This window comes from Podarcis liolepis (genome assembly GCF_965112155.1).
Source record: "Podarcis liolepis genome assembly, chromosome: 8".
NCBI lineage: Eukaryota > Metazoa > Chordata > Lepidosauria > Squamata > Lacertidae > Podarcis > Podarcis liolepis.
Window position 1 is genome coordinate 67,814,815 of NC_139560.1, and position 15,709 is coordinate 67,830,523.

General features: G+C 47.4%; 1 protein-coding gene across 1 annotated transcript in view; it reads right to left on the reverse strand.

Annotated features, from left to right (window-relative positions):
* The window catches only part of TNFRSF11A (TNF receptor superfamily member 11a), a 46,103-nt gene that overhangs the window by 23,662 nt on the left and 6,732 nt on the right, over positions 1–15,709 (reverse strand). Inside the window, exons 2-3 of the mRNA XM_083519355.1 lie at positions 2,925–3,006; positions 575–700 (exon numbers count right to left, since the gene is read on the reverse strand). Coding sequence (XP_083375481.1) covers positions 575–700; positions 2,925–3,006 — 208 coding nt within the window. The remainder of the gene's footprint in view (positions 1–574; positions 701–2,924; positions 3,007–15,709) is intronic.

Consider the following 15,709-nt stretch of genomic DNA (forward strand, 5'->3'; position numbering starts at 1 on the left):
AGTGCCTGCTGAATTTTAAAGGTGTGGCTTATATTCAGGTGCAGATTATATTCAGGCCAATACGGTAAGTAAACAAGGTGAGTCGTCTCTACAAGCTTTGGGTCTCTTTTCAGGACATGCGCAGAACCAGCTGAGTTGGTGGTCCTTGGGGAAAGGTGCCCTCACCAGGGCCCCTTCCTGGCTGGGCTCCCTTCCTTCTTCTCAGTATCACTGGTGCTCATTAATCTTAGGGAAGTAGGAAGTTGCCTTATGCTAAGTCAGACCATAGCACCAACCAGTTCAGTATTGAAAACACGGATTGGCAGCAGCTCTCCTGGGTTTCAGGTTGGGGACATTCCCAGTCCTACTTAGAGATTGCAGAGATCGAACCTAGAACCTTATGCATGCAAAGTGCATGCTCTACCACTGAACTATGGGCCTTTCAGTTTACAATCTAGTTACAATTCAGTTAACTGTATGGCAAGGTAAGTAGCACCTACAGTTAACAATCTAGTATTCTTCTCCTACTAATATGATAACGCAAGTCAAGGACTCAGATCAGAGGCACAGCAATGCCTTAGCTAGTTTCCCTTACCTTGGTCACATATTTTATGAAGCGAGCACTTTTCTTCTTCATTCCAGATGTCCGTGTACTCATTTGGACCACAGGGCTGGCATATGGTCTCTGAAGTGCGAGTGCATTTGGCAGACATGTACTTTCCTTAACAGGGCAGGAGAAAAGACTGGTTACACCTCAGGTTCTGCAGTGCTGACAAGCTAGCACTAACAAAGGCTTTTAACTCTGGTGTGAGAATTATTTTCCTCTTCCCAGTTAAGTTATTGCTCATCAAAATACTGGAATGAGGGCTGTCAGATCTATTTTGAAAGGACAACTACTCGCTCTATAAGACACACCCAACCATTAGACGCACCTAGTTTTAGAGGAGGAGAACAAGAAAAAAAATATTATCTCCCTCTCTGCGCAGCGCCCCCCTCAGGGAAGCGTCAGGAGAAGCGGAGCCCCTTCCATTTCTCCTCCCGCTTCACTGAAGGGGCGCTGCGCAGAGAGGGAAAGCTGCGCAGCGCCTCTCCAGCGAAGTGAAGCCAGGAGAGCAAGAGGGATCAGTGCGCACCGACCCCTCTCACTCTCTAGGCTTCAGTGAAAGCAACGCGAAGCCTCCGGAGGCTTTGCCTTGCTTTCGCTGAAGCCAGCTTTCGCTCCATAAGACGCACACACATTTCCCCTTACTTTTTAGGAGGGGAAAATTGCATCTTATAAGCGAAAAATACGGTAAGTTCTACAGCCATGGTGACCCAGGTAGAACCTTCTGGATCTGGATCAGCAATTTGACAGAATGGGGTCAATCATGAGTGGTCAACACGCACAAGTGGATTCTGCACGATCCACAGGGAGCCGTTTCCACAGAAGCAAATTTTTGCCTGTCACTTCTGAAGCTTACTGGCTTTGTGGATTCTATTATTATACAAATTCATAGACCGCTTCCCAGTGATAAGTCATCCAAGCTGTGTTTGATTTAAAAAAACAAAAACAAAGTAAAAACAGAAACACAAGCTCTAAAAACAATAGAATCAATTCAACAATCTCTTTAAAAAATCCATACTCATCAGGATGTTATTTAAAAATAGCACTTGATAATGTAAACTGACATATATTGTTGACTCTTGGGCTCTGTTTTGATGTCCGGGCTACTGGGCCAGCCCTGCCATTAGGTAGACAGCAGCAGCTAGCTCAGGCAACAGATGCTGGGGGAACGAGAGTCCTGGCATGGTGCCAGAGGACAAAACTGCATGTGCCTGTCCTATTCTCTCCAATCTAGCCTGCAGTCCTCAGTGTGGCAGAGAATACTAGCTAACGCATTGCCAGTGTTGAAGTATGATTCGATTGCCAATCCAATAATGGACCAATCTCTACTGTTCAACCAGTTAATTTCAACTCCCAGATATCAAGTTGCAACTTGTGGCTGAAATTTTTGGCCCTGGTCTCTGATGTTCAAGAACATTCCACTAAGCTTAGCGCAAATCAAGATGATGGTTTTACAAAACGGAAAGACCTGGTTAGCTGTGGGGACTTAGGCCTGTCATTTCCTGTGAACCACCCTGCGAGTATAGGGCAGTATAAAAACAAACAAACAAACAAACAAACAAACAAACAAACAATAAACAACAACAACAAAGAAACTGGCACTTTCCAAAGTTTTCTTGCATGCCACATAAACCTCAAAACTAAAAGCACTAGGAGGGGCATTTTGTGTGAACAGGTGGCCATCTTGGTGGGACTGTGGGGAACTCGGCTCCATCTCTTCACCTCTTTCTTTCTCCATCCCTCCATTCCTTTCACATCACAACCCACCTCCCTCCTCTCCTATTGCTCAGCTTTCAACATCCCCTTTCCCCATCACCTTTTCTGTATATTACAATCCCCTCTGCTTCCTTTCTCTCCCTGCTCCCTATTTTGGCAAGGGAGGGAGTGCTACCATTCCTCTGAGAGATTTCTGCACAGTTATGGACACCTAAGAGGAAAATCCTGACACACGTATATGAGCCCAGCTTCATTCCACCCAAACAAAATTTCCGGGACAGGCATCAAAATGTAGTCGGTATTCTGTATCAAAAGAGAGCACCCCTCAATAGAAACAAACAAGGAGCATCTGACATGTTTTTCTTACACGAATACTCATTTTTTTCATATATTTTTTTGGAGGGGGGGAACAGCCACCTTAATACTAGGTCGGATCATCAGTCAATGCAGCTCATATTCTACACTGACTAGCAGTGCCACACAAACACACACTGGGGTTTCAGACAGGACAGGAGTCTTCCCCAGCTTTACCAGATTGAATCTGGGATCTTTTGCATGCAGAGCATGTGCTGAGAGATGGGCCCCTCCCCATTTCCTGGAAGAAGCATGTCCTAGGTATGCTTACCTGGCTCACATTTGGTGCAGCACCGTCCAGAATATTCATAATGCTGCTCGCTGCTACAGGGAGGGGTGATTTGTAAGGAGAGCTGGAGAACGGGGAAAGAGAGAAATTAGGACACCGTCAGTTAAAGCCCTCATAGTTATGAAATATTTCAAGGCAATCCCAAAGTTCCGCATCTGAATGTGGATTCAGTTGGCTGTCACTACAGTTGTGATGTCTCGCAGTGATACCGCCAGGCAGTAAGATTTAACCTGCCTGAAAAGTTAAGGGGAGAAAATAACAGCTCAAAGCAAGCAAATAAATGAATAAAACTTCATTAACATAGAAAATATATCTACAATGTATTATTATTATTATTTGTATGCCACATGTCCTCTATAGATCTCAGGGCAGGCACAAGACCCATTGCTCATCTTCAGTCACTAAAACTGAGACATAATTAAGATCTCCTACTGCTATGCAGGGGTGCTAACTTGAATAAAAGGGCTGGCACAGTGCAGCCACAGTGGCAGAGCCAAGTGTGTGGTGCTGGGAAGCCAGGAGAGCAGCCCTACCCAGGCAGCCCTGCTGGCCACTACTGGTGAATTGTCAGGAGTCCAGGTTCCCAGCTTGATAACACAATAAGTGTAGCTAATAAAAAAGGTGGATTTATTGCAAAAACAAACAGATAGCTCCGGACAGCTCTAACAAAGCCTCTGGCACCATTACTCAAGATGACCCTTCTGAAGACTTCTTCCGGCGTCAACAGAAGATGTTGAACTTACAAACCTTACATCTCTTGTTTTGCTTCCTATCTAGCAGCCCTTGCATTCACAGACTCTTTGGACTTAGTGGATCAGCTCCCACCTCTTCCCGTTCAGAGAGGCTGTCTCTGAGTTCATTAGCACCTGTTTGTGCTTCCAGTGAGCTTTGGCTGCGTTCTAGCCTGCTCTCAGCTACAGCCTTATCAGCCTGCCCGTCAAGATCAGGAAGAGCCGAAGTCTGCACCTGCCGGCTCTCCCCTGCCTGACTAACATCAAAGCTCCTCTGTTCCTGGCTGCTTTCTGCAGTTGGCTGCAAACATTTGCTGAGAGCTGGCTCATTCCTGACACCAATTTATTAAATTTGATAGCCGCTTTATTTTAGTCATACTGTAGCCCGATATTATGAAGGGTCAGTGGAATATATTGTCATAAGTTTTTTTGGAGGGGGGCAGAACTCCATAATATCTACATTCAGTTAAGGGTCAGAATTTGAGCAAACTCATAAATGCATGGAATGTGTATACCATCAATGTTCCCAGCTTAAGACGTTTTCCCCTTCCCCAGCTCATCAGGCTGAGTGGGAAGTCTGGGGCTGTGTGTTAAAGGATGACGAGGTGGCCTGGCCAACGGTATCGCAAGACCTTGAGCAGCACTAGTTGGGAAAAGAGGGGAAACCCTTCTGCTGGGCAACAAGCCTAGCAGCTAGGGAGTTAACAATCCCACCCACCCATTGCTGCCTTCAGTTTTACAAACACACCCTGGTTGGCAGTGGTGGAGCCTGAGAGAATCACAGCCAGTCTGTCTTTGCTTGCAGAAGGGTCTTCACTTGCAAGCAAGGGAGGAGAAGTTTCAGAGACATCCCATTTCACTCCAGGGGCTTTTGACGCCACATCTGTTTTGTTGTGAGCTTCCCAAACGACTCAACTGCTAGATATGAAACTAAATTATATATATATAATTTTAAAAACCCTGGGACATGCACATCATCAACAACAACAAAAAAATCCAGGTTCAGCTTTCAGAAAGAAAGAAAGAAAGAAAGAAAGAAAGAAAGAAAGAAAGAAAGAAAGAAAGAAAGAAAGAAAGAAATTCCATGCACTGCAAGATTGCCATTTCCTTTCTCTCACCACCAAAGCAAAAACAACTATGGTACCTTTGCAAGGGTTGTTCCTGGGAGTAAAATAGCACAGATGTTCCCAGCTGTGCCAAACCAGAACTTAGGAGGCAGGGCGGTAGAGTACCCTACACACACACACCAAGAAAGGTTTCATTATAAGATGCCAGAAACAAACTGCCTTCAAAAAATGGAGTAGCTCTGCTTTGAAACAGCCACTGGTGTTTTCGTATTGATACCGGCCTTAGCAGTGCTACTTGGTTTCCACCCCCTGGTATGGGAAAATCAGCATTAACAAGCGGCAACAAGGAGATTGGGATGCATACAAGACAAGCACACCATGTGGCTGCCCCCCTTCAAATAATGTCTAGGGACACTGCAAATTATGTCGTAAATTACTGGCGCAGAACTGCCCTTAATCCCATTGAATAAAACGGGGCTCACTTTTGAGTAGACAAGTGTAAGCTTGTCCTGTTGATCATGTGGAGTTACTGTTAAATCAGGTTACATTTGAGATAATGCTATCTGTCATATCTAGAGATAACATTAGAGATAAATTTGGTTCCAAGTCCTATTCTCCTGGGTCCCTTGCAACTAAGTATTCATGTTTACCTATAGATATCACACCTATTTCCCTTTAATATTCTGAGAAGGAAGCCATTGCAGCAAAACCTGCTCCTTAAAGATTGACAAATACCTTACGGTAAAACTTTCTGCGGACAAAGTCCATTTCATCAGATGCATCTGATGACGTGGACCCAACCCCATAAAAACTTCTACTGTAATAAAGTTTGTTAGCAAGTTTAAGGTGCCGCATGGTTTTCCTTGAAATTATAACCTCAGTGCAGGAGTCCAGCAGTGAAAGTGAGTTGTTGCCCATACATAACTCAATGGAAAGCTCATCATGTACTCAGGGCATTGATCAATGACCCCATTTACCAAGTGGTGACTTATCACTCTATGCATCTTTAAGCTGTTCATCTCTAGTTCCCAAACAGTGCCGGATTTACATATAAGCTAAACAAGCTATAGCTTACGGCCCCACTCTCTTGGGGCCCCCAAAAAAAATTTAAAGGGAAAAAACAACTGGATGTACATTTCCAATATATAAGATAAAAAACAAATAAAATAAAACCTACATACAGCAACAGTGTTTTGTGTTGTGTAGGCTCCAGTGATGTAAGTAATGGGCCCTGCCTGCTAGCCTGCTCCCTAAAATATCACTGGTTTGCTCATTTCTATATATAGGGTGCCTACATTCTGCATGGACTGGTTGCATGGTTGCATGGACTGGTAGCACGCAGCTGCAGACTGCAGTGCAGCACAGTTGAATGTAGGTCAAGCTGTTGTACCTGTTATCTAATATTAAAGAGTGCTTGTAGACTGATGATCAGGCAGCATAGACTAAGGGTATGAGTCTTATGCCTACTGATTGATTTCATGTAATACATAATTTGTTTATTTTGATCCCATTACGGCATAGGTAGGCAAACTAAGGCCCGGGGGCCAGATCCGGCCCAATCACCTTCTAAATCTGGCCCACGGACGGTCAGGGAAGCAGCATGTTTTTACATGAGTAGAAAGTGTCCTTTTATTTAAAATGCACCTCTGGGTTATTTGTGGGGCATAGGAATTCGTTCATTTTCCCCCTTCAAAATATAGTCCGGCCCCCCACAAGGTCTGAGGGACAGTGGACCGGCCCCCTGCTGAAAAAGTTTGCTGATCCCTGCATTATGGCTTTAGATACTTATTAGGTCCATAAATTACCATATAGCATATATTCAAGACAGAAAACAGTGACAATTTATTGTTGACAGAGGACAGCTGGACATATAAAGGGCCCCGTTACCTTCAGTAGCTTAGGGCCTCATCAAACCTAAATCCAGCCCTGATCCCGGACATGTAATGAGAGGAGAAACGTTCCACATTTGCATCCCTGGATTTAGTGGTGCTGTGGGTTAAACCACAGAGCCTAGGACTTGCCGATCAGAAGGTCGGCGGTTCGAATCCCTGCGACGGGGTGAGCTCCCGTTGCTCGGTCCCTGCTCCTGCCAACCTAGCAGTTCGAAAGCACATCAAAGTGCAAGTAGATAAATAGGTACCGCTCAGGCGGGAAGGTAAACGGTATTTCCGTGCGCTGCTCTGGTTCGCCAGAAGTGGCTTAGTCATGCTGGCCACATGACCCCCTATTGGCTCCCTCGGCCAATAAAGCGAGATAAGCGCCGCTACCCCAAAGTCGGTCACGACTGGATCTAATGGCCAGGGGTCCCTTTACCTTTACAAATTGTGTTATGGCAATACAGATGAGCCACTTATCCAGTAACCACTTCATAAATTATATGGACCCAAAGACTCGTCAGAAAGTACATACACAACATGATCATAAAAAGAGTTAGTTTCTTCCTTTTCAGCCTTCGTCTGCAGGTTCCTCTTTATGTGAGGCACTTTAACGGTGACTTAGATGGAGTTTGACAGGGGCAAAGTCCCCAGCTTTAAGGAACAGCATGCAAATCTACAAAAGCACACAGAGCCAAACTTGTAGAGAATAGCAGGAAACCTCTGCATTGTATCCGAAGGTACTTCCTCTTGTTTGAAAAAAAAGAGAAAGTAATAGTAACTCACAATACTCTAACCTTTATAACAGAAAGTTGTTTGTGGCCCTGTTTCAGTCACCCCTGCACTTTGAAGCACAGAGGTTGAGGACAATGGGAGTGCTTTGTTTAGTCCTATCATTCACCTCGCTGATAAGGAGCCAACAGTAAAGAAATAAAAAGCCGATTCCTTCTTTGTACAGTTATGCACAGAAAAGAAAAGTAAACATTCAGCACTTTCTTATATAGGCATGGTTCCCATCTAGACTCAGTGCTTTACAGTGCAATCCTGAGGCGCCTCCTGAGTAAGCCTCGCTGAGTTCAGTGCAACTTACAGCACAATCTTCTATGGGTGGTATTCAGGGCTTTTTCAGCTGGAACTCTCTGGAACTCAGTTCCAATGGCACCTCTCAGATGGGCGCCATTGTCATTACAGTGCTATCTCGGGTTACAGACGCTTCAGGTTACAGACTCCGCTAACCCAGAAATAGTACCTCGGGTTAAGAACTTTGCTTCAGGATGAGAACAGAAATCATGTGGCGACAGCGGAAGGCCCCATTAGCTAAAGTGGTACCTCGGGTTAAGAACAGTTTCAGGTTAAGAACGGACCTCCAGAACGAATTAAGTTCTTAACCCAAAGTACCACTGTATAAGAGAAGAAGAAGAAGAAGAGTTTGAACTTGATATCCCACCTTTCACTCCCCTTAAGGAGTCTCAAAGCGGCTAACAATCTCCTTTCCCTTCCTCCCCCACAACAAACACTCTGTGAGGTGAGTGGGGCTGAGAGACTTCAGAGAAGTGTGACTGGCCCAAGGTCACCCAGCAGCTGCATGTGGAGGAGCGGGGAAGCGAACCCAGTTCACCAGATTACAAGACTACCACTCTTAACCACTACACCATGCTGGCAGAACAAGGAAGGTGTTCATGGTGAGTTCTGGCACCTCTTTTTCTAGAAAAAATAGCACTGGTGGTATTCAATTAGATTTTACTCAGGGCAGACCTGCAGAAATGAAAGAACATGACTCAGTTCATCTTAGTCAATTTTTGCTTGCCTCAGTTTCTAACCCCCACATCTTAAATGTAGTTCTTCACATTTCCACATCGGGGAGGGTGATGGTTGGGGAGTGTTGTTTAGCCCCACGTATCCTTCAATGAGAGCTTCCTCAGGGTCCGATTCTATCCCCCATGCTGTTCAACATCTACAGGAAAACACTGAGTGGCGTCATCTGGAGTACGTTGCTGTTAATATGCTGATGACACCTGGCTCTACTTCTCCTTTTCATCTGCAGGTGAGGCGGTGGATGTGCTGGCCAGATGTCTTGCCTTGGTAACAGACTGGATGAGAGCCAACCAACTGAAGCTAAATCCAGATAAGATTGAGGCCCTGTCAATGGGTGGTTCCCTAGACCAGATGGATGGGAGGTTGCCTGCTCTTGGTCTGAAGAAGCAGGTCCATAGCTTGAGGATACTTCTGGATCCACTACTAATGTTTGAGGCTGAGGGGGTCTTTGTGGCTCGGAGTGCCTTCCCTCAGCTTTGGCTGGTGGCCCAGCTGTGCTCCTATCTCTACAGGGATAGTCTCACTTTCGTTGTCTATGCTTTGGTAACCTCTAGCTTAGGTTACTGCAACACACTATTCATGGGGCTGCCTTTGAAGACAGTTCAGAAACTTCAGCTGGCGCAAAATTCAATGGCCAGGTTGCTCACTGGGGCAAGACAGCTTAAGCATATCGCAACAATCTGGCCTGACTGCACTGGCTACCAATTTGTTTCTGGGCCCAGGCCAAAGTGCTGGTTTTGACCACAATACCTCAAGGACTGCCTCTCTCCATATGAACCTACCCGGACCCTGAGATCGTAATCTGAGGCCCTTCTTTGTGTGCCTCCTCCATGAAAGGCCCGGAGGGTGGCAACATGAGAACGGGCCTTCTCTGTGGTGGCTCCATTTGTGGAATGCTTTCCCAAGGGAGGCTCACTTGGCGCCTTCATTGCATATCTTTAGGTGGCAGGCAAAAACTTTCCCCTTTAAACCAGGCCTTTTGCCTTTAACTATCTGTAACCTTTTGGAAGTAGGTGGGGTGTTTTTAATATATTCCCTCACTGTGTTTTTAATGTGGGGTTTTGTTTTTGTTTGTTGCAAGTTGCTTTGAGTTTCCTTGGGCGAGGTGAAGCGGCTAACATGTTTAATAAATAATAATATATATTTTGTACGACTTCATGAACATTCGCCAGCATTTCAGTGCAAATTTCTCCTAATAAGTACATTTTTGCTGAATATGCACATTTTTGCAGAGGAAATTCCCTGAACATATGCTATTTTCACTCATCTATGCATTTATTTTTGCCCATTTTATCCCAGTGCACACATTTTTATACATTACTTGGCTTGAGAGCTGCATTACGAAATTTGAAGAAGTGCAAATTTCAAAGGATAGCTTTGTTTCAATTCCTGTACAGTGGTACCTCAGGTTACATATTCTTCAGGTTACAGACTCTTCTAACCCAGAAATATTACCTCGGGTTAAGAACTTTGCTTCAGGATGAGAACAGAAATCGTGCTCCGGCGGCGCGGCGGCAGTAGGAGGCCCCTTTAGCTAAAGTGGTGCTTCAGGTTAAGAACAGTTTCAGGTTAAGAACAGACCTCCAGAACAAATTAAGTTCTTAACCCGAGGTACCACTGCGCTGTTTAACAATGTGTGTGGGTAGGTTCGCCTTTAAATGTGAACTGAATTGAATTCCCTCCATACCTAGTTCCATATGAGTCACAGTCACACATGCACATGAATAAAGCATGCAGGAGACCCAAAAGGCACATGAATGTGCAACATTATCCCAAGCAGTTTGTGCATATCTTTGCCCTTTGCACAATTGCAAAGAATACTGCCATCGTCTTCAATGAGATCACTCATGTGCATTCACACACTGCCTACCGTATTTTTCGCCCCATAAGACGCACCGGCCCATAAGACGCACCTAGATTTTTGGGGGGGAAATAAAGGAAAAAAATTTTATTTCCCCCCCAGGTGCGCTGCGCTACACCAGGAGCTTGGGGCGTGCGGAGCTCAGCGCGCCCCAAGCTTCTGCGTGCAGGCAAGGTCTCCGCTAGCGTGGGAGAGCCGGGCGCCTCTCCCAGGGCTAGCGGACTCCTGCGCTAATCCAGAAGCTTGGGGCAAGCTGAGGTCAGCGCGCCCCAAGCTTCTGCGTGCCGGCAAGCAGTCCGCTAGCCCTGGGAGAGCCGCGGGGCTCTCCCAGGGCTAGCGGATCGCTGCGCTATACCAGGAGCTTGGGGCGTGCTGAGCTCAGTGCGCCCCAAGCTTCTAGGTGCGCGCAAGCAGTCCGCTGCCGCCCCAAGCCTGGCGCACCCGGCAGGAGGTCCCACCGGTTGCGCGAGGCTTGGGGCGGCAGCGGAGAGCTTGTGCGCACCTAGAAGCTAGCAGTCCGCTGCCGCCCCAAGCCTGGCGCACCCGGTGGGACCTCCTGCCGGGTGCGCCAGGCTTGGGGCAGCAGCGGACTGCTAGCTTCTAGGTGCGCGCAAGCAGTCCGCTGCCGCCCCAAGCCTGGCGCACCCGGCAGGAGGTCCCACCGGTTGCGCCAGGCTTGGGGCGGCAGCGGAGAGCTTGCGCGCACCTAGAAGCTAGCAGTCCGCTGCCGCCCCAAGCCTGGCGCACCCGGTGGGACCTCCTGCGGGTGCGCCAGGCTTGGGGCGGCAGCGGACTGCTAGCTTCTAGGTGCGCGCAAGCAGTCCGCTGCCGCCCCAAGCCTCGCGCACCCCCTGCCGGGTGCGCCAGGCTTGGGGCGGCAGCGGACTGCTTGCGCGCACCTAGAAGCTAGCAGTCCGCTGCCGCCCCAAGCCTGGCGCACCCGGTGGGACCTCCTGCGGGTGCGCCAGGCTTGGGGCGGCAGCGGACTGCTAGCTTCTAGGTGCGCGCAAGCAGTCCGCTGCCGCCCCAAGCCTCGCGCACCCCCTGCCGGGTGCGCCAGGCTTGGGGCGGCAGCGGAGAGCTTGCGCGCACCTAGAAGCTAGCAGTCCGCTGCCGCCCCAAGCCTGGCGCACCCGGTGGGACCTCCTGCGGGTGCGCCAGGCTTGGGGCGGCAGCGGACTGCTAGCTTCTAGGTGCGCGCAAGCAGTCCGCTGCCGCCCCAAGCCTCGCGCACCCCCTGCCGGGTGCGCCAGGCTTGGGGCGGCAGCGGACTGCTTGCGCTCACCTAGAAGCTAGCATTCCGCTGCCGCCCCAAGCCTGGCGCACCCGGTGGGACCTCCTGCGGGTGCGCGAGGCTTGGGGCGGCAGCGGACTTCTAGCTTCTAGGTGCGCGCAAGCAGTCCGCTGCCGCCCCAAGCCTCGCGCACCCCCTGCCGGGTGCGCCAGGCTTGGGGCGGCAGCGGACTGCTTGCGCGCACCTAGAAGCTAGAAGTCCGCTGCCGCCCCAAGCCTCGCGCACCCGGTGGGACCTCCTGCCGGGTGCGCGAGGCTTGCAGACACTCGCCCGAAGCAGGGGGAGCCCTCCCGAGGGCTCCCCGTGCTTCGGGCGACAGGCTGCCGCCCCAAGCCTCGCGCACCCGGTGGGACCTCCTGCCGAGGGCGCGAGGCTTGCAGGCATTCGCCCCATAAGACGCACCCCCGATTTCCTCTTCATTTTTGGAGAGGAAAAAGTGCGTCTTATGGGGCGAAAAATACGGTATGTGTTTGCAACAGGTTGAGCTAAGAATCCTTGCAAGTCTCAGTCACAGCAAGACAAAGAACAACACGGGCCACATTACATCCCTGTCCTCTCCTTTTTATGCACACTCTCTACACACTCTCCATATGTAGTAGAGAAACACATATCCACTCCAAACAAATAGAAATAGAAGAAATTGACAGAATCGGCAAAAGTCATTTAGCTACCCTTAGAGTGGCTTATTTATAATGTTATTGAGCAATCTGATTACAGAAGAAATTGTGTGTCATGGCTTGCTAAAATTGCTTTTCGCTCAAATGACTGTTCGGAGAGAAAGACACATCCCTGGCAGAGGATATAATTGCAAGGGGCCCTTTCTTCTTTTTAGAGACAATGAAACCTGGAAGAGCAACCTAGGGGGTTTCCATGGGCCTTATGACACACAAATTCTGGCCAATAACCCGAGATTATTCTATAGCGATAATCTCATTGTTTTGAAAGCTAACGTTTATTTAAAGTGCGCCCACTGTGTGAAGCTAACCAAAACCATCTGGGATTAGGGGTCATGGCCTGCGCTCAACAGGTGTAACTTAGCTCAAAAACCTGGAACTTCCCCCCCTTTTTTTTTGCAATTAATCATTCAACAGGAGAAATGAGAACCAAAGTTTTCAGTTTAGCACTCTAGATGCAAAGTCCTTACAGCGACCCTCACTATTTTATTTTATTTTAAATTATATTGAAAACTGGTTATTGCAAGGACACTTTGACGAAGTCATACCGGGGTGTGTAGAGATCAGTTGTCATTCAAGATACTGAGCCAGATAATCAGTTCAGAGCACAAGAAAGGGTAGTGTTACTGGTCATTTGTCTTCTTCTGAAAGATTACTATGCAAGTGTATTCGTGCCTGTGCCCATATACCTTTTAAAAATGTCCCCTACCCCTGCCAGGTGTCAGGAGTGTGTGCAGGAGCCAGGCCCTGTGACCAGTAGGGCTTCGCAGGACTGGGGCCTTCCTAAGTTTGTTCTGGAGAGGCAAGGTGCGGCCGCACAGGTGAGGCTGCTTGGTAACTCACTGTGCCGGGTGGCAAGAGCCAGGAAGGGATATAAGGTCAGTTTTTCCCTTCTGCTCTTTGCAACAGCAACACGTTCCCTGCCCTGTTGTGTTTGGTTCATTGCTTCTTGATCCTCGGACCCCTGATTTTGTGACTCCTTGCTTCTTGATCCTCGGACCCCTGACTTTGTGACTCCTTGCTTCTTGATCCTCGGACCCCTGACTTTGTGACTCCTTGCTTCTTGATCCTCGAACCCTTGATTTCATGACTCTTTGCTTCCTGACCCTCAGACCCCTGGCTTCTGGACTCTCGTTCCTGCTCCCCCCCACCATCTTGCCCCCGATCCTGATGTCCTCAGCCAGGACTTCAATCACCCATAGACCAGACCGTGACACCAGGAAGGGTACAACAGCAAATGTTACCAGCCTTGGTTCTCATAATCAACCAATGGAGGTTGTGTTTTTGGGTGAGGGGAGAGTCATCTCCATTTGTTTGTTTGTTTGGATTTTTAATACAGTACTGAGATCTTGCACAAGGATGCTATTTACCTGATTAATGCTTGCACAAGTGATAGAAGCCTTGCACAATATCCCCCTCTCTTTTAAGTCTGATTTATGTGCCACAATTACAGTCTCCAAGGTGGGATAGACCTTGAATGACCAACTCTTCCAAACCAGATTGTTGGATTTGAACATGGCTTCAGCATGCAACAATCTGTGGAAACAGACACACTCATATAATTTGGACCACCAGAAACCAAATGGTTAGATTGTGCTAAGATAAGGAGTGAGTGGGTGTAACATTAGATGAAATGTCACCATATATCTAGCCTATTAGATTAAATCCCCATGTTCAGGTGTTATGTGTTCAGGGGTCTGTGTTTGCCTGAGCTTGAGTCTGGATTATGAGCCCCTGTGTTCTGATTCAATACATGATATCCAATCACATAGTATTTCAGGATTTGGGCCACTGCCATTGGCCCTTAAACTCTGAGCTATGATTCGCAGCTTGGGAGTTTAGACAGCCAATCACGTTGAGACTGAGAGTGGCCCAGGTCTTCAGAAATGTGTATAAGCAGTTGCTTTGCCCCTGTTGTCCAGTTCTGTTAGTTCGATAAAGGTTGTCTTGCTTCGTGGGAACCCACCTACACTGCAAGGGGATTTTAAAAAAAAAGTATGAGCTGGCATTTTGATGACAACAATATTGTGTGGACACTACCAAAAAAGAAAAGAAAAAACTTAACATGCATAAGGTGTTCAGATTCCATAATCAATACTGATCTGGAAGTATCCTAAGACTGCAAATAGGGCTGTCATCTATGCGAAGTCAGAGAAAGACCACTTAAAAAGATTAGGAGCCAGTTTGTTGTAAACAGTATCTTGAGCATGGGTAGGCAAACTAAGGCCCGTGGGCAGGATCCGGCCCAATTGCCTTCTAAATCTGGCCCACGGACGGTCCGGGAATCAGCATGTTTTTACATGAGTAGAATGTGTCCTTTTATTTAAAATGCATCTCTGGATTATTTGTGGGGCATAGGAATTCGTTCATATTTCCCCCCCCAAAATATAGTCTGGTCCCCCACAAGGTCTGAGGGACAGTGGACCGGCCCCCTGCTGGAAAAGTTTGCTGCCCCCTGATTTTAAGTGTTCTCAAACAGGGCACAGCAGAGCCTCTGTAGCTCCAGAAGTTCACTTCCAGGTCTTTAATTCAAAACAACTCCTAAACCGTGAAGGAAATGGTTTTCGTGATGTCGACTTTCCAATGAGACTTGTAAAAACCACATCACAAAGTTTCCATCCCATAAAGCAAATATACGGTCAGGAAATGCAAAGAGCTGAAGCAAAATGAAGGGAAAACAATATTTCTGTCTGAAAAAACACAAATCTTAACATTGAAGAGCTTTCTGTACGCTGAAGACTGAAATACAAAATGGGATAAAAATAAAAGATGCTCAGATCCTGTCAATAGTTCCTGGAAAAAGGAGAGAGTGGTGTGAGAAAAGACATTCTATTTCTCTGACTGCTGTGCTTCACAATAATACTTGGCTGACTTTTAAAAAGGAAGAGGTGGCCAAACTACTGGTTGGAGAATTTGCCTGATATCAGCAAACATACGAACAAGAAATATAAGTCCTTCCTGTTGGACTGGAGATTTGAAGTAGTTAAGATGGCGTCATGCTACTGGCCAATCACTGCCCATAGAGGCAGTTGTTTTACATCTAGAGAAAGGGCCATAGCTCAGTGGTAGAGACAGTACATGTACAAAGTCTGCAACATCTCCAGTTAAAAAGGATATTGGTAGGAGGGCTAGGAATGCAGCTACCTGAAGCCTTTGAGGATCACTTGTAAATTTGCAGAAACTGAACCAGACAAAGAAGATCAGGAGTCTGACTCAGTATAAGGGAGTGCCATGTATTCTGGGTGTAGTGGTTTTATGGGAAATTTTTTCACATAAAGGCACATTATTTAACGTACTTCCAAATGCAGTGAAGCCTGCTGCATTTGGGGGATCCATCTGCTCATTCCTCTGAGTGGGGCCCTGGACTTGTGCCCCCAAAGACCTACCCTGATGATGCTACTGAATCCAAAGCCAATGGAAAAGAACACATGAGAAAGCCAACTTAAAACTT